Source organism: Notothenia coriiceps, unplaced genomic scaffold (genome assembly GCF_000735185.1).
Source record: "Notothenia coriiceps isolate Sejong01 unplaced genomic scaffold, NC01 NC01_scaffold00017392, whole genome shotgun sequence".
Classification (NCBI taxonomy): domain Eukaryota; kingdom Metazoa; phylum Chordata; class Actinopteri; order Perciformes; family Nototheniidae; genus Notothenia; species Notothenia coriiceps.
Window position 1 is genome coordinate 99,494 of NW_011350093.1, and position 18,057 is coordinate 117,550.

At 39.4% G+C, this 18,057-nt stretch overlaps 3 protein-coding genes across 3 annotated transcripts; all 3 read left to right on the plus strand.

Moving 5' to 3' along the window:
• Positions 1-1,568: 1,568 nt before the first annotated feature.
• On the plus strand, positions 1,569-3,819 carry LOC104950306 (C-C motif chemokine 25-like). Its single transcript, XM_010776808.1, has 5 exons — positions 1,569-1,677; positions 2,256-2,337; positions 2,593-2,710; positions 2,834-2,945; positions 3,153-3,819. The coding sequence occupies exons 2-5, from the start codon at positions 2,277-2,279 to the stop codon at positions 3,174-3,176; spliced, it is 315 nt and encodes a 104-aa protein (XP_010775110.1). The 5' UTR covers positions 1,569-1,677; positions 2,256-2,276; the 3' UTR covers positions 3,177-3,819.
• Positions 3,820-8,065: 4,246 nt separating this feature from the next.
• Positions 8,066-13,181, plus strand: pnhd (pinhead). The gene is made up of 7 exons (XM_010776818.1): positions 8,066-8,117; positions 8,553-8,648; positions 8,873-9,012; positions 9,322-9,598; positions 10,467-10,645; positions 11,429-11,487; positions 12,539-13,181. The coding sequence occupies exons 1-7, from the start codon at positions 8,066-8,068 to the stop codon at positions 12,687-12,689; spliced, it is 954 nt and encodes a 317-aa protein (XP_010775120.1). The 3' UTR covers positions 12,690-13,181.
• A 1,499-nt stretch (positions 13,182-14,680) lies between these two features.
• Positions 14,681-17,110, plus strand: admp (anti-dorsalizing morphogenic protein). The gene is made up of 5 exons (XM_010776810.1): positions 14,681-15,394; positions 15,497-15,633; positions 15,749-15,871; positions 15,980-16,169; positions 16,509-17,110. The coding sequence occupies exons 1-5, from the start codon at positions 15,106-15,108 to the stop codon at positions 16,931-16,933; spliced, it is 1,164 nt and encodes a 387-aa protein (XP_010775112.1). The 5' UTR covers positions 14,681-15,105; the 3' UTR covers positions 16,934-17,110.
• The last annotated feature ends 947 nt before the right edge of the window (positions 17,111-18,057 follow it).

Below are 18,057 nucleotides of genomic sequence, written 5' to 3' on the forward strand. Positions count from 1 at the left end.
AAACAGATGATAGGCTGTGGTGACGGAAGCAGAAGAGGCACATGTTTAATAAAAGGGGAAAGTGGTTAACTGAGAGATGTGAGTAATGCTATTCTGCCTGTTTTAAATTAGTTGCTCCTACATGTGTTATAGTGAATGTACTGTATGTGCATTTAAACGTTAGGTATACATTGAAACGACAGTAAAAACAATACTCAGCATCGTGAATATTAGATACAAATGCATATCCATATGTAGTCTATTGTATTGATAACATCGGTATATAAATATGATGTCCCTGTCACGATTCTTATGTCATGTCACTGTTTTAGTTTTGTGTGTCAGGTAATGGGTTTTGTTCTCCCTGTGTTTTCCTCCCTGTCGTTAGTTTCCCTGGTGTGTCTGATTGTCTGATTGTGTTCACCTGTTGCCCTTGTGTTTCTCCTTCCCTGCCCGGCTGTTTCTCGTCTCGTGATTACCACTCCCTATATTTAGTCTGGTCTCTTCCTGTGTTCGGTGTTGGTTCATTGTTAGTCTTTCCCTTCATGTCACGCTCCATGTTTGTCCTTGAAGATTTGATCCTGGATTATTTACTCGTGCTCCCCTGTTTTGGTAATGCTAAGTTTGTCTCTTGTTTTCTTTTGTCATCGGCTTTTTTTGTAAATTAAAGCTCGCTTTTTGTTAATACTGCATTTGGGTCCTACCTTTTCCACGCACCCTGACAGAATGAGGGGGTAATCACGGGACGAGAAACAGCCGGGCAGGGAAGGAGAAACACAAGGGCAACAGGTGAACACAATCAGACACAACAGGGAAACTAACGACAGGCAGGAAAACACAGGGAGAACAAAACCCATTACCAGACAAACAAAACTAAAACAGTGACATGACCTAAGAATCGTGACAGTCCCTTCCCTTAAAGTCTACCCTCTTTGAACAAAACTTGCCGACAAATATAAACATAGTTGAGTTGCTTGTGTTAAAAAAACTTGAAACTTTATCAAGTTAAGGAAATGGGCAGGATTACCTTTAACAGCTGCATGTTAGCATAACAACTCAATTGCTTTAAAGTCTTTTACTCCATCCTTTTTGTTAAATGCTGTCTTGAGTACAAGGATTTACTCCAAGGAACTCTTTTCGACACGAGTTGAAAACAAATGTGTGTGTTGGCATTAAACACCTTCCTTCAACTGTCACTTTGGAAGCCTAAGTATTTCTCAAAAACCTTTAAGAGTTTACCAGGCTAGACTCCAACTAAAACAACCCGAGGTAACAAGGGAGTTTATTTCATGGTAAGATCTGTTTGGTCGTACTAAATCAAAATGCAGACTTAAAAACAAAGTCTTTTTTTATGCATGCTGAGAATTCCCCGCTTCTTGAAAATGTTTGAAAACTGTAGAAGTAAAAATGTTTTGCTTTGGAAAATGAGCTTGTTTGACTCAAATACCAATGATCAAAATTATCTTTACATAAGGTAGGGGTCCAATTCCCAATGGTAAGACTGATACTTGAATACAGCAATCAGGGAAAGAAAAAAAATCCCCTGAACGAAAAAAAAAAAGATGAGATGGGGTGCAAAGGTAAGCTGCATTTATGGAAATATGATCCCTGGCGTGCGTGTGAGCTCTATATAAGACGGCCTCGCCTCACCTGCACAGACACAAGAAGAGAGAAGGGAATACATCTGCAACTTAAGAGGTAAGTTATAAGCAATCACATGGTAAAAAAAAAGATTATTTGGAGTTTCCTCCATATTTTGTACGGTCATAAGTGTGTTATCAGACTCGATTCAGTACAATTTATGTAATTCGTATCAGTTTTGTTTGGATTATTTATCATTCTTTCACTTTTCACAGCACCAAAAGCAATTAAAAGCAATAATATTTCATTTGTGTGTCCTACCACAAGATCACATTTATTTGCTTACCAAAAGAGAAAATATCAAAGAATAATTTAAACATTTATGGCAATCAAAAACAAATTGGATAATGTTTCAGAGCTATGATTTTCTTCATTCAACAGGCGTGTAATGTGACTCTAGAGAATTAGATGTGTTTGACAACCGAGAGTTGTAGGGTTAAAAAGTCATAGCTGTTTGATACAAATGTATGTACATAAACATAAAGAGAGGTGTTGTGAAATATTTGTTCAAGGTTCAAGGTTTCCAACGTGAATAGGAAAGGCGTCGGCAGAGCAGAGGGATAATTATCAGAGTGATAAAGCTGATTGCAGGTCAGCTTTCTTTTTACTTTTTGGTTTCATCTGTCTTCTTCCAGAGCTGATATACAGACCTCACCATGCGGTTCAACACGCTCATCTTGCTGAGTCTGACTTGTGTCTGCCTTGCCCTCGCTCAAAGTAAGTCCCTGAAATAGAGCAGCGGGTATCCGACTGTAGTGTCAAATCGTTTTCGACAATAAAGATAAAAAGGCAGGTTTATTGTCTAACCTGCGTTGGAGGTTACCTCACTGTGTTGGATCGAGGACCTTCGGCGTTGTGTTGCCTGATTATTTGACTGTGTGATGTATGAATAGTATTTTACTGTCGTTGTTGTGGTGGCACTGGATTGTATTCGATTTCTGACTTTACTGCTCTGGATTTCTGATTCTTCAGCGACCTATGACGACTGCTGTTTGAAGTACGTGAGAAAGTTGGGCAGGAGCACTCAAAGACATGCAGTGGCCTACAGATTGCAGGTACCAGATGGAGGCTGCAACATCCCTGCTGTTATGTAAGTAAAGATTTAAAAAACGATAAGAACGTCCACTGTGATACTGAACTCACTTCAACTTTGGCATAACATGTTCTCTCATTGCTGCTCAAAATAAACATGTTTGAATCGATTATCCTTTAGCTTCACCATGAAGAGGGGGCGTGAGTTTTGTGCAAACCCCAAAGAGAAATGGGTCACAGATCTGAGAAATAAGATTGACAGACGCCCAAGGGGTCACAAGAAACCCATGAAGGTATGAGATTAAGGAAGCTGCAAAACTGTCCATGTCATCATGTCATGCTGGTTTAAAAAGGATGTTCGATTTTTCTATCCTTGTTTTGATAGTCTCCAGAAATGACATTTAGGTTGTTTTTTTGTAACAAAAAGGCATCATGCTACTCTAAAATACACATACCCTTTTCAAAATAATTGACATTTAATGTTGTTGTTCTCCTCACAGCACGATCAGCCGTACAGAGGCTGAGGGCGTCTGCCAGCTGAAATGGCCCAGAGTCATTCGCCTTCATCTGCCAAATCTTATCATTAAGCAACACACGGTTTTATGGTGTCTTTCTGGAATCTAGTCGATGAGGCTGGCCAAGGAAATCTTCAAGCATTACTTTTGCTTTCACTCTGCACTAAGGCAAAGGTCAACGCTTGGGTAGAATCGCAGCAGCACCTTGTTGTTTGAGAATGAACTGACATATAAACGCCTTCAGTAGCATGGCTGCTCCAATGAGAATACTTTTGTGACCGTTTTCTTGCCTTTTAATACATGAGGTATTCAATAAGCTGCTTAATAAATGGTGATCAGTGTAAATGATAATAATACATGAGTACTTCTTGCATGAGATGGCCATCAATAATCGTTTATATTCAAACACTAATCATTAAATGTAAATGCATTTGGGAAATCTGTCTCATAGAAAAGGAGAAACTCTTGTCTTAACTTTTTTCTGAAATGTTAAACTGTCTGTCTTTTCATATATTTTTTTGTATATGTATTTGTTCCTGTATAAGCATTATATCAATAAATGTTGCTTATCATCCCAAACCCTATTGTTGTTGATAGTTTAAGAATATGTTCACCTGTCTGGTAATAAACCCGTTTCTGATTCTGAAACTTATTATTTTTGTTTTGTATTTTTAGCCACAATTGCTAATGCATTACTTAAACCTACTATACAGTGATATAAAATCATTGCTATAGATGTTTTCTTGACAGTCATTCATTCAAAGTAAAACTAGTAGACTTCACTAGGCAGTATGAAACACATCATGCTATTTTCCTCTCCACTTCCTTGTAGCCTGACCCAGTAGGCCTATGGCAGAACAAGTTTCTCTCTTCTAAAGAATGCACAAATGTGTTTAATCGTTAATGTCAGATATGTACTAAGTAAATACATTTGTTCATAAAGGTTTCTACACAGATTTTCTGTTAAGCCCACTTTTTTGTGATAAACATTTTAACACTATATTTCATTAAAACAGGGACATTTTGTATACAAATAAAAGGAGGAAAGGGAACACCCTTTTCCTGCTCATATTTATTTATGAGGCGTTTGAATTATTATTACACAAGGCACACAGCATTTACAATCTGAATGCTCTTGGAAATGTCTGCACATTGTTTCTTTATGAGCCTGCTATGAAGAACAAATCTCCTTCACCACCTGACGTTACCATCATTAAACACTTTTATGCAGGCAGTATTTTACTTGCAAAAGTTTAAACACAATTGTCATATATGGCAAAGTTCTGTGTAAGAAGTAGATGTGTAACTAAAATCAGAACAGTTTTACTATGGATACCTGCAATGATAAAAACCACTGTAGGCAGCGATTTACAGTGCAAAAGTAACACATTCACCATTTTACTTAAGCTGTACACAGTGCTGTATAGTAACTAAGTACATTTACTAAGTAATTTGTTTGGGTAAATGCACTTTTGATGCCACTTTATACTTCTACTTCACAACATTTTAGAAGCAAACTTACTTTCTACTCCACCACATTTATTTGACAACTCGTTTAAATAATACGTTCACACACTGTTTGCCTTTAACATGATGACAGTTATACATTTGTATGCTCCCCATATTCTTATTTATCTTCTCTTTGAAAATATATCTAAAATAAATACATATGAAATGTATAAACAATATTTGCATAGCCTATTAAGTGCTTTTTTCCATTGTGGCTCTTTGGGTGACGGTGCTTTTTAGGTAATGATACACTGCTGACCGCAAAGTAAGCCGTTAAAATGCCAAGATTGAAGTATTCTGATTACATTACATGTCAATACTGTGGACAATCCCCACAGGAGCAATTTGGGGTGAAGTGTCTTGCCCAGGGACACAACGACATGCTGACTGCAGTGGGGTTTGAACCTGTGCTCCCCTGATCCAAACACCAACGCACTAACCCACTATGCCACATTACAACTGCAGGGCAACATATCTGCAGAAAGAAAGCAGGTGTGCACACATCTTCAATGAGCGTTTCGGTGACTGTGATGTGCTGATTTACAACCAGCAGGATCTGATCTGACATGAGGCGGGATTTCCACATTGATCTATGTGTGTTCTTCTTTCATATCCATCGGCAACAGCAAGAACTGCTGGGACATGCATGTGATAAGACCTCACTATGACTAATGCAGTGTATTTGGCCGCCTTGTCTTCGTAGTTTGCATCGTAGTAACATTATTGAACAGGCCTGTGTGTTTGATGTTTTAACGAACACTTCTCTTTTGGTAATGTACATGTTGAGAGGAGGGAGTGAGTGATTGTTTTTTTAGCATCAATCAACACTTGGATACAGATAAACCTTTGTACTGGTGAGGTTTTTCTTTGAATTGGCTGTAAAAAATGCCTTAAGGCAACAGTGAAATATAAACTGACAGATAACTAATAATGCCTAATATATTAATGGCACATACAGTATGACTAACACATGCAAAGTATTTGGTTGCACCTGAAAAGGATTTTGGAGCTGAGGCTTTCGTTTCTTTTAGTCGATATCTCAACAGACTGACATTTGTGCTGAGCTTCTTGCTTTTGCTTGCCTGGGCAGAAAGAAACAGCTACTTGGCATCGTACTCAGAAATATTTAGCCCTGTTTCATCAAACAAAGAAAACCATGATTGGAAAAAATTAGCGAAGGAAACCGAATCTGAACCAAACACTTTACACTGAAACGAATGTGATGAATTACAAGACATGGGATATTAAGCACCAAAAAGCACAAACTTGTTAACATCAAAAGTGATGTATCTGCCATCTCCCTAACTATCTGTAAAATCTAGAAGTGTATGTTAACAGAAGTATGTGCAAGTTTGGTGGGAAAGACTGACATACTCTTATAATAAATCATTTTTATGGGAACGTAGAAAGAGCAACAGCAAAAAGGAAGAGATAAAATCGGTCGTAAAGTATTGCACACCTCAAAGTTATTTGAGAATGACATTATGTTTATTGCCATAATATTTGGTACAGTTTAACCCTTAGCCCAAACACTGTCATGGAAGCCAGTTTCTCTTTATTACATTTGAAGGATCATAAATAACTGTTGATATATCGTTCTAACATGTGACCGAAATATGTCATGACTCTAATGAAAGTAGGGAGATCTTTATCATTCTTTAAAGTCAGTAAATGTTGACTAAACTTTATCAAAGGTTGCAGGAAACATACGACTACTGCTATTTCAATGAAAGAGGTTTTGTTTTCACTCTGTCGGTGTGTCACTTTAAAGACAAATTATATTGAAAATAACAAGTTAATATAATAATTCAAAACATTGTTCAAAATTACCATACTTATGTAGGGAATGCATTTTAAAATATATTAGTATTTTGATACACAGGGGGTCAACTTTGAGATTCAAGTGATACAAAAAAGGTTAATTCTTGACCTTGGTAGTTTGATGAACAATCTCAGCACAATGTCCATTTATAATTTCTTTGGAGCTTTCTGTGGTATTACAATATCTTCTCCAACTGAGAGACTTTGCTCAGTTCTCAAGGAATTGTGCTGGTTTACATTTCAAGCTCTCAACTCCTTATATTGTTGAGACAATCAGTAGATCCAGAAACCACACAGCTTTTCATTAGATTGTTGGTCATGAGTCTCACACTTTTTAACCTCTGACCCCTGAACAGTCAATTATTCGTTTTGAAGTGAGTCCATTTCACATTTTACAAAACAAAGCACACAGTTATAAATCAATAACGAAATTACAGCTGTGTGGGCCCGCTCTCCCGCAGGGTCCCTTTAGCTTGTAAAACAATTGTGGTAATCTTTATAGTAGAGTTTCCTGACAACATATCATATGATCTGAATAATTCAATCAAGTGATTACTACAATTATATCTGGCTTCAACCAGGATTATGATTCATTTCAATAGGATTTGTGAAAGCAATCCACAATTGAAACTGCTGCAGGCGTCACCTTAATCAACAGGTCTGAGTGCTGATAGCTCTCTGAACGATGATCCGTTGATCCCGCTGAAAATGAGGGGATCATATCAACACTTCAAAGAAGGGTTAACACCTTGTTGAGATATGAATGAAGAATAAGTCAAATGCCAACGTTACACCATATTAAAGTGGTTTTCCTGACATTAAGATGATTTATTTGGACCATATGTGTTATGCCTGTAAATAAAGCTTCACAGGGTATTAATGTCGCCCTTTTTAAATTTTTTGAGGTTTATTCTAGGCCTTTTTGCCAGTCTACTGTGTTCTTAAGCTTACATTCAACTCTAAAATGTTAAATACACAGAGATTGAAATGTTTGAAATGTATTTTATTCTAATATTTCTTTTAGCCCCTTTCTCTGAAGAGAAAAATAAGCTGGGATTTGCTCTGGCCATTTGGTGTCATGTTGAATAAACACAAAGGTGCTGGGGCTTCTGAAGGGGAGGCTCAGGCCCCCATGCTGATCCTGTTTATGTGTTTGGGCCAGGTTTTGTTTTAAGTCAGAGGTGCTAAACACCTTCCCCCTGAGATAAAAGATGATTAAGGCCTTTGAATGAGCGACGCTTTAATGGCTCGAGGCTACTTAAACACTTCATTAGAGAGAGCTCGGGCCGGTCGACACACTCGAGCCACTCGGTCCTCGCAACAGAAACAGAGAGGCTGTGGAGATTTCCTTTGAAGTGAAGGCCCCTGCTTGTAAGAACTCCATCCCACAAAGCATTCCGCATGGAAATTTGAGTAGCTCTCACTTTTTCTGACCCTACACCAGTCTGAGAGCTTGTTTTCAGGTGACATTTGGGGCTGAAGCTTGATCCCATATAAATATCAGAGGCGTCAGTGAGCAGAGGGACACTCAGTATCTGGCAGCTGAGGAGCAGATTCGGATTAAAGCCATGGATGTACCCCGGCCTTTTCTTCTCCTCCTGTGTGCCCTCCACCTGACCTGTAAGTACTGTTTACTCTATGCTCTGCTGCTGCTGCTGTGACATGTATTAAAGCAGCTTCACTGACTGGACTGACACCAACCGGATCAAATATACCTGCTAATCCCTTGTAATAACATTGGTAAACATGAGTGTAGTGGATGGGGTGATGCTGAACTGAATAATAGTCATGCATGACACCAACATTCATTTTTCTTCTTGTAAAGCTATTATTCTAAGCATTAATAAACCTGTCTGGGCGTAACGTAAGTACCTGCTAATTTCGGTTTTTGATTCATTAAAGACTTGGAAATATGGAAGCTTAACTTGTGTGTAAAACAGTGTGATCCCATTGATCTGAATCTGCCTATTTTGGGAAATATATAAAGTGTGACATTATACAAGTATACATTGAGTAAAAGCATAAAAGTGTTAACTTTCTGATTGTGTTTTCTAGTGACCGGAGTGTTTAGTAACCACATAGATCACAGAAACCTGATCACACAGAGGCTGTGCTGCAAGAGACAGAGCCACTTTGTCTACATTGGAGAAGGTAACACCCAACCACATGTTCTTCCATCAGTAAAAGCACATGTTTTGATTTGCAATTAACTGCAAGTCTTCAATCCTCTAAAATAAGCCACAGTATAATTTGTCGGAGGATTTCATGTAAAAGCAACTGACATGATTAGCCTTACGTGTTTAAAAAAGTATGTTTTCTATGTTATTAATCTTGCTGTCTGCCCTCAAATTTATTTTGTGTGACTCTGCTCACAGACATCTCTGGGAGTCCTGTCAGTGTGGATGTGGGGGTGTGCAGGTCGCACTGTGGGGGGGCACCCAGGCCCTCACATGAAGCAGGGCAGCAGGAATACTCCAGACATTCCTCAATGCTGGAATTTCTCAGGAGTAAAAAAGTAAGTTGAGTTTCCCCAGGTGGCCACACGGGGGCGCTGTCCCTTTGTAATTGTAAAGTTATCTACTTAAACTCAAATAGACATTAGTATGACGTTATAACTGACGCGTCATCAAATCACGTATATTGTTTTTAAAGGATGTATGATAGTTCTGTAAGATATATTGATGGTTTAAGTAGGAATATCCGCATAGCTCTTAAATTATTATGAATGCACTTTAATTGTAATAGCACTCTGAAAATAATTTCCACCACTCACAATGATGGACACAGAAACATGTTCTGACATATCTTATTTCTCTTACAAAAGACGAGGGCGCGCGGACCCTCAGCTCCAGAGAGCCCCGGGCCGCAGGGCCAGCTGTCCTCCTGCGGGATGAACCAGGTGTGTGAGCCAACCGGGGTGCGCGTGGACCGGCTGCTGCTGCTGGAGGGACCCCGCGAGTTGGATATCATCCAGGAGTGCCAGTGCGAGCTCAATCTGACCCAGTGCCTCCGCGTGCCCGCGCTCAGGACTTACTACAGCGAGACACCATATGAGGCTGTCTTGGACGTGGGAGGCTGCTCCCGGTCCAAGGGTTCACCAGGTGTGTGTGTGTGTGTGTGTGTGTGTGTGTGTGTGTGTGTGTGTGTGTGTGTGTGTGTGTGTGCGTGTGGCTGTGTGTGTGTGTGTGCGCGTGCGTGTGCGTGTGTATTGTGCAGCTACCTGCGTTCCAAATAACAATAAAAACAGGAAGAGGATAAACAAATATACAATGAGCAGCTGATCAGATGAAATATGATTGAGTTTCCTAACACACATAGGTTGAATAGAACTCAGTCAGTTAGTCTATTATTATCTAAAACTATAAGGGAGATAACGATGCAAGATATTTTTAACTAGAACAGAAAACATTAAGTAAAGCTAGTTCAAAAAAATCTTTATTTGACATTGTCTGACCTCAAAACTAATTTGAAGGTAGATAGGTGTCACCATGTTAAACTATTAATAATATGAAACTGCACAATGTTTGTGTTAAAAAAACACAAACAACCTAAAAGGATATAGGCCTACTTTAGTTATAGTGATAGTCACTGCAGGCCCATATAGTCGAAGCAGTCCTGCACTGCTTTCATCAGAATCTACCACAATGCTGATGCAATTAAATTCCCAATGCTCATTTTTGGGCCATTTCACAATTCAAGCTACATGAACATACACAATACAATAGTTTTACTTACTCAGGAGTTTGTCTGTTTAATTAAAATCACTTGATCAAACCCTTCTCTGTAACATAATCAGAATAAAAACTTGTGAAATTGCTTTCTAGTAATTTAAAGACCTATCAATTAGGGTGGGAGTGATCCCAAAGCCAATCTGGTGTTGTTTTTGTTTTCATTTGGATCAGATATTATTATTGAGCTGATACCTTCTGCCCATATAACTCAATTTCTTCCTTTCTTAATCCTCCACAGAGGGATTCTCCTGTGTTCCCACTAAGTTTGACTCAGAGTTGGTGGAAACCCCAAACAAAGTGGAGCTGATCCAGACAGTGGTGTCCTGTGAGCTGAAAGAAAGCTGCTACAGGGTCCCATACATGGAGTATCACTACGAAGTAGTCCACAACGATGGAGTCAAAGAGGAGAGACTTAAAGTAGGTGTACATTCTTAACTTTCACTAAAGAAATGTTTCTGTCTTGTTTATCCACAATAGAAAAATGTACATGACTTCAACTCTATATTTGAATCCAGCCTTCTCCTCTCTTCTTTGATTACCATGGCTTACTTAACACCACACACGTGATTCATTTGTGATGCCGGTTTCACACTGTCTCTATTGTAGTGGAGTTCAGAGGAAACGAGGGTCTTGTCGGGTGCCAGACAGTAATGAAGTATCTTTATTCATCTGACTCTCATGTGGAAGACAGCACTTAATCAAGCTAATCCACTGGCCAAACTCATGCACAGCCAGCAACAATACACAACAGAGACTGGCAGGTTTGAGTTCCAGCTCAACTTAATTCAGGAAAATACAATCGAAACCTGATTTAAACTGCTTTGTGGCCCAATTGTAGCAAATTAGGATTTAGTCTCATTATCCTCGATCAAACCTCACAAAAGCTTTGAAGCACTTAATGCGAAGTTCATCCACAATCAGATCAATACAACAAAGATTGATATAACTATTTCTTATCTTAACCCCAGACTTAACTTGATGAAAGATTTATTAGATTAAGGATTTAAAGACTGATTTTATGGACAGAGTTGGTGTTTGGCTGTGCCTCAGCACCAAGGGTGTGTCTGCAGTGCAAACACAAATGGCCCCTGCAGGTGTCGGATCAGAGCCGTAAACAACAGCTGTCCATGGCTCCACTGGGTCAATGTTTGTGACCAGCTGTGCTGATTGCCCTCTCTGTGTGTTGCTAATTTTCCACAGGAAATAGACGTTGGCAGATGTTTGGGAGGCTGCACTACAGGAACCCGATGCCTTCTCAGGTAAGCATGAACACAGCTGCCACACACCCACACCTCCTCGGACCCTCTCATAACAATTGCCTGTGAGCTCTGACACTTTCTGTGCTCAGCATGTCGTCAGCGTTACATTCCTGAACCAAATGTCCCTCCTTCAGAAGTCTGCCTCATTCTCATAACAAAGTAGAAGAAAATACCGTATATAATTGTATATGAAGTAAATGGCATAATAAGAGATCCCCATTACAAATGTACCTAATAGTTCAGTACTGAGTGTATGTAAGTCGCTTTGGATAAAAGTGTCTAACAAAATGACATGTAATGTAGTTCCTTCATAATATCATTGGATTTTGATTGAATGGCTGGAGAGGGGAAATAGTGCACAGACAAATACAAAAAAAGTCATATCTTTTCATTTAAAAAACCCTGCATCATAGCAACATTATTCAGCACTTTTTTTAGCTTTATGATATTGACACTGAGTTAAATGTTGAAAGCCAAGATGTTTTAGAGCTCCAGCTTTCAAATCAAATTAAAGTATTCTAGATGTAATGTGCACTTGTTTTAAACATCTTTTCCCTAAATTCAACCTGAAATATTCAGTATATTTTGAACAAGATTTAGGACAATTGAGACTAATGCACCAGCAATGCACAATTGCACTTATTGTTGCTTTAAGAGAAAGTTCCAGCTAATTTAAATATAATGACATTTGGGCTTTCAACTTTAATATAAATTAAAGCTTTAGGGTTTTTTACAACTTTTTTGGTGCACAGTATGAATTTGTTATCACCGCGCCAACAGCAGGTCAGGTTAATGCATGTCTTAATGCATGGTGTTTGTGTATTGCATAGTGGAAGCACTGACACTCATAATGACTTCAGTCAAACTTGACAGGCATAAGCTGATATAAGCATACAAGAACCTCACATACTGGAGTTAACTTTCACAGTGTAACCAAACAGAGGCATTCATTAAGGCATTTTATTGATTTTTCTATGTATGCTTCTGGCAACAAACAGCTTTGATGTGTAGCACAAAGGGAATTAAATGTTATTTCAATTTTATTTTGCAGAAATCAATCTGATCCAGCAGTTTGCCACTTGTGGGCTGAAAAACAGTCCAGCTCCTGTGTTCCTGAGGGCTATGAGACCCACAGCTTCCTCGACCAGCATGGACAGATACGCACTATCCTCTCCATCATATCCTGCCTTTGTCAAAACTGACCACAGCGCCCCCTACTGGAAACCACTTCAAATCCCTTCTCAGGAGTTTTCAACAGTCCATTGTCGACCCCACCAAAAAGTCTGACATCCGTTTAAGAATTAGTTCTCCTAAAGTATTTTTGTATTATATGTAATATATGTTTAAATGATAATTTTGTAAATAAATTTAATACAATAATCTGTGAGGTATTTGTTAACTGGAGCACCCTATTTGTACCAAAAACACGAATAAAAAATAAATATTTCTAAGAAATATAACCTCAAATAGCACTTGAGAAACTTCCCCACATAGCAAATACAAGGTGTAGCCTTCTGTAACATTATTATATCAATGTCATTACTTAAAAAAAGTTATTACTGTGGGGTTTGAGTTAAGAAAAACAAGGAAATATAACAGTCACAAGAGGAAGTATTGGCATGCTTGACATGCAGATGTGGGAAGTAACGAGTACATGTACTCAAGCACTGTAAGTACACTTTTGAGAGACTTGAGTATTTCCTTTTTATGCTACATTGTATTTCTACCCCACTAAAATTCAGAGGTAAATTGTGTACTTTTACTCCTCTACATTTATTCAGTACCTGTAGTTACTTTTCAGATTTGGATTAATAATGTGAAATATGATCATCACTTAAATCAGACTTAAGTTACACCTGGAGTAAATGCAGCAGCTACCCTGCATTATGCAAAGTCTTTTAGACTAGCTGCACCTTCACCAGCTGTGATAAACACTTCAATGCATCAATAATTATAATCAAAACATAAAATATATTATTCTGAAATGGACCGATCTACATAATAAGTACTTTTACTTCTGGTACTTTAAGTTTATTTTGATGCTAATACTTTTCGACTTTCACTTGTGACATAGTATTCTACACTCTGGTACTTCTACTTTTACTGAAGTACAATAACCGAGTACTTCTCCCAGCTCTGTTGACATGATGTAAGACAATCTGATAAAAACATTCTGAAACAAATCAAAACCATTATTTGTTTAAGTGAGTGTTTAAAGTATCAAGGAGCTAAAAACAGCCTTTGAAGAAGCACAGGTATGGAGCACATGAAAAGCCCACCAGTTTTGCAAATGTCCCTTTGAAAAAACACACGTGCAGGTAGCTAATAGCTCCTTATTTTCATATCAACGTGCGAAAAACTCTTTTGTGTTTTTTTTTCTGTCATCTTAAGAGAAGAAGTTTTATGACTTGCTTACAAGGTGTCATGTAGACAACACTTTGATGTCTAATTGTTTATTACAGCTGGGGAAACAAACGTTTTGCTCTTGCAATTGTGAGTAAAAATCAAAGTTACCAAATGGCACAGTGCGCCATTTGTCAGACAAATAGGAAGGAATTCAGTTGGTTTTAAGAAATACAAATAAACAAAAACAAACTTTTAAGTTAAAATAATGACTAAGATTGTTGTCTTTAACTAAGGGTTGATTAAAATGCATTATCTTTGTATATATATATTTCTGTATCTAAGTGTTGAAAGGTAAACTGAATGGAACCATAACATTTTCAGTGTACACACAATTGTGTTCTTAAATCTTCAGGAAATGTACACCCAAAGGAACATTTGCTGTCCTGTTTTTCATTCTTACCTTGTTGCTGTTAAACTACTGAATTTCCCCACGGGGATTAATAAAGGTCCATCTTATCTTATCTTGATTAACTTGAGTAACATGAGAATGTAATAAGGCGGGTGTTTTTAAGATTGGAAATGATCGAACTGACTAAAGTTGAAATAATGTTTTTAGCACCAGATCAGCTTAACCGCATTGCATTTGGAGTTCTTTTTTTGCAAATGTGGTGATTATCCAGCAGTCACGGGATAAGCAGTTATGTTAAGCTCTCGAGGTGTAGACAGGGACACCCGTCTCTTTATCGAAGTAATTGGTTTCCACCTAAGGCACTGTGCCCCTTATTCTAAATTAATGGATTCATTTAGTGGCCGTCGACCTCCCATGGTGAATGCACTTCCTGAAGAGATCAGCTTCAGGTTTATTCTGTTCACATTTCTTTCATTTATCTCCGATTGCATGATACATAAAATGTATTCCTGCACAACATAGACACTGGTCCATAAGTACCAAGCTATTTCAAAGGATGAAATTAGTTTATTGAACATTTATTGCCAGACGTCGGGACAATGGGCTTGAATAAAATCTACAATCGGGTTCACACCTTGTTAACACCGCCATTAGTCTCCCTTTATGTTGGCTGATTGGCGATTTACATTGGCAGCCAAATAGCATCTTTACTGCTGTTTACCAAGGCTGAAGAGTGAACGGGAGCATTTGATATAAAAAGTCAAGCTTCCAGGATCCTGCAGTCACTCCAACTCCAGTTACAATCTGGCCGGTTGTGTGCTCCGAGGACACCGACGCACAAGGAATCTACTCTACCTTCAGACATGTTGCTGTTTGTGATCAGCTTTGCCGCTTTAGTTTGCACCACCGCTGCACGGCCTCCACTCGGCTACCTGGAGAATCAGTTCACCGCCGAGTCAGGGGAAGTACGCTCAGCTGCAATTAAGAGACTTCTGGAAGTTTTTGGGATGGATGATCCTCCTGCTATGCATGGGCACAAACAGCCACCTCAGTACATGCTCGATCTGTACAACACTGTTGCTGATGTGGACGGTGTGACTAAGGACCCGTATCTGCTGGAGGGGAATACTGTGCGCAGCTTCTTTGACAAATGTAAGATTTTATCCATACATGCATGCGTTTCTTGCTGGTTTTTTAGTCAATGAAATAGGGTCACGCTTGTTCTTGTTTCTAATGTTATCATTTCATTTGCAGTGCGCAGTGAACAGGTGGAGTTCAGGTTCAATTTGTCCACGGTTGCAAGAACTGAGAAGATTCTCACTGCAGAGCTGCATCTGTTCAAGCTGAGACCTCAGGCTACACTGACACTCAACAGACACCATTTCTGCCAGGTATGTACCATTCACTAAGATTACGGTAACAATGTTATGAAATGCTTTAAACCCATTACAATGCATCTCCTCCAGGGACATAACTTTAATCATCCATTACCTCTTTTTCATTCAGGTTAGTGTTTATCAGCTGCTTCACACCAGCAAAAACAACAACACACAGGAGAAGAAGCTGCTGTCCTCTAGACTGATCCCAGTCCACTCTACTGGCTGGGAAGTGTTCACCATTACACAAGCAGTAAGTATTTACTCCCCTTTAAGGCCTTCAATCACATATACAGACTTTTCTTTACAGACCTGCTTAAGCTATGAGTTTTACTTGACTAATGTGAACTTCTTTATTAAGGTCCGCTCCTGGATGAGCGATGAACGCAGTAACCTGGGGCTCCATGTGGTGGTTCGGACTCTTGGAGGAAGTCAGATGGATCTGAAGCTGATCCGCTTCGCTTCAGGACGCAACCATCACCAGAGCAAACAGCCCATGTTGGTCCTCTTCACAGACGATGGCAGCCGCTCCACTACTCTGGAAAACACTGGTGAGTTTAGGTCAAGTTAATGTAATTTGATTGATTGGATTATGTCCAGTGATATAAAAAAAACACACAGTCTTGATGAGCAGGGATAAGAATTGTGGGGCCTTGGGGAAACCCTTGTAAATTAATTCAGTTATCAGAAACATAGTAAGGGTAAAATCTGACATCCAGTTATTATTGGCTATCAAAACATTCTTCTGCTGCTAACAACCAAAACCCTTCAGAATAAGAGCAATATAAGAAGAAAGGACATGAAATATGACATGCTATGTTCCAATTCAGAAGAAAATAGTGAATAAACTGACTTTTTTCTAACAAAAATGCTCTCCTTTCTCTAAACAGACCCGAAGGATACAGAAGTCAGCTCCGACCTGCCCTCAGCCCCCATGTCAGGCCCGCCCCCCCGCATCGCCCGCTCCCTGGACTACAGCGAGGAGGACGGTGCCTCTTCGCCCTGCCAGCGCCAGCCCCTCTACGTCGACTTTGAGGAGATCGGCTGGTCGGGCTGGATCGTGTCTCCTCGCGGCTACAACGCCTACCACTGCAAAGGCTCCTGCCCCTTCCCCCTGGGTCAGAACATGAGGCCCACCAACCACGCCACCGTCCAGTCCATCATCAACGCTCTGAAGCTGATCAAAGGCATCGACACACCCTGCTGCGTCCCCGACAAGCTCTTCTCCATCAACTTGCTTTACTTTGATGATGCAGAGAATGTGGTGTTGAAACAGTATAATGACATGGTGGCAGGAAGCTGCGGCTGCCACTGACACATCAGGGTCAGGCTGTACATAAGAAATACAATGTAAATCAGGGTTTGATGCATGAATAGCCAGCTGCCCTTTAACACTTAGTTGCATCTAATGAGTAATGTGCATAGTCCCAGATGTGGTGTTGTAATATATGTAAATATTCTTAAATTATAATATATGGCAGTGATGGAAGTGATATCCTGTGAAAGATGTGTATATTTTCAGTTTTCTGTTGTGATTTGTTCAACAGTCAGAATAAATGGTGTAAACAAATATTTTAGATTGAATTTATTTACAATATACGTTTCAATCAAAAAGTTGACATATTTTTAAGAAAAACTGAACTGAGTAGTTATTGACTATGATGAAAAGCCAACAAACTATTAAGCTATCAAAATAGTAATTATTTGGTCAAATGAAAGGTTACCCCTCACACTTCTTGCAATAACAAATTTGCCAATTCCCTGCAGTGTTTACAGATAGTAGGAAGGATGCTTGCAGTCTCACCCACTTACCACCTTTTTTGGCACACAATCACAGAAGAAATGTCACCGGCACATTTCAAACTAAATGAATCCATCATAGACTTTGTATTTCAGGAGGGATACCATAGACGTGATGACAGAATGTGTGTTTTCCCCAGAAGCAGTACAACAATTATCATGTTAAAAATGCCACACATTGTAGACAGAATAATACATGTGAGATCCTGTTCAGGCAACACAAGCAGGAGTCAAGGATTAGTTAATCAATCAGTACTTAATGACGTAATCAAGACATTGTTACAGCAGTTGCTTTCAATAATATTTCTTTAAACTAATTGGAATCATTTGACCGTATATTACAAAATCTGTGATACGATATGAAGAACCAGCACCTTACCGTGGTAGAGAGGTTTGTGTGCCCTGATGAACCTGGGGGCTGTGTTGTCTGGAACCTTGTGTTCCTGGTAGGGTCTCCCATGGCAAATTGGTCTCAGGCAAGGGGCCAGACTAAGGCAAGGGGCCAGACTAAGATTGGTTCACAAGACCTCATGAAAGACGACACACGAAGTGAGGATACCCGGCCCGGAGGAAGCCCGGGGTCCCCTTCTGGAGCCAGGCCCAGAAGGAGGACTCGTCGGCGAGCGTCTGGTGGCCGGG

What these genes read in the sequence shown, in the direction of transcription:
- LOC104950306 (XM_010776808.1), top strand. Translation starts at nt 2,277, where the DNA reads ATGCGGTTCAACACGCTCATCTTGCTGAGTCTGACTTGTGTCTGCCTT. An exon ending in TGCAACATCCCTGCTGTTAT is followed by an intron (nt 2,711 to 2,833) that starts GTAAGTAAAGAT and finishes ATTATCCTTTAG; the next exon opens with CTTCACCATGAAGAGGGGGC. An exon ending in GTCACAAGAAACCCATGAAG is followed by an intron (nt 2,946 to 3,152) that starts GTATGAGATTAA and finishes TTCTCCTCACAG; the next exon opens with CACGATCAGCCGTACAGAGG.
- pnhd (XM_010776818.1), top strand. Translation starts at nt 8,066, where the DNA reads ATGGATGTACCCCGGCCTTTTCTTCTCCTCCTGTGTGCCCTCCACCTG. An exon ending in GTGTGCCCTCCACCTGACCT is followed by an intron (nt 8,118 to 8,552) that starts GTAAGTACTGTT and finishes TGTGTTTTCTAG; the next exon opens with TGACCGGAGTGTTTAGTAAC. An exon ending in TCAAAGAGGAGAGACTTAAA is followed by an intron (nt 10,646 to 11,428) that starts GTAGGTGTACAT and finishes AATTTTCCACAG; the next exon opens with GAAATAGACGTTGGCAGATG.
- admp (XM_010776810.1), top strand. Translation starts at nt 15,106, where the DNA reads ATGTTGCTGTTTGTGATCAGCTTTGCCGCTTTAGTTTGCACCACCGCT. An exon ending in ACAGACACCATTTCTGCCAG is followed by an intron (nt 15,634 to 15,748) that starts GTATGTACCATT and finishes TTTTTCATTCAG; the next exon opens with GTTAGTGTTTATCAGCTGCT. An exon ending in TGTTCACCATTACACAAGCA is followed by an intron (nt 15,872 to 15,979) that starts GTAAGTATTTAC and finishes TTCTTTATTAAG; the next exon opens with GTCCGCTCCTGGATGAGCGA.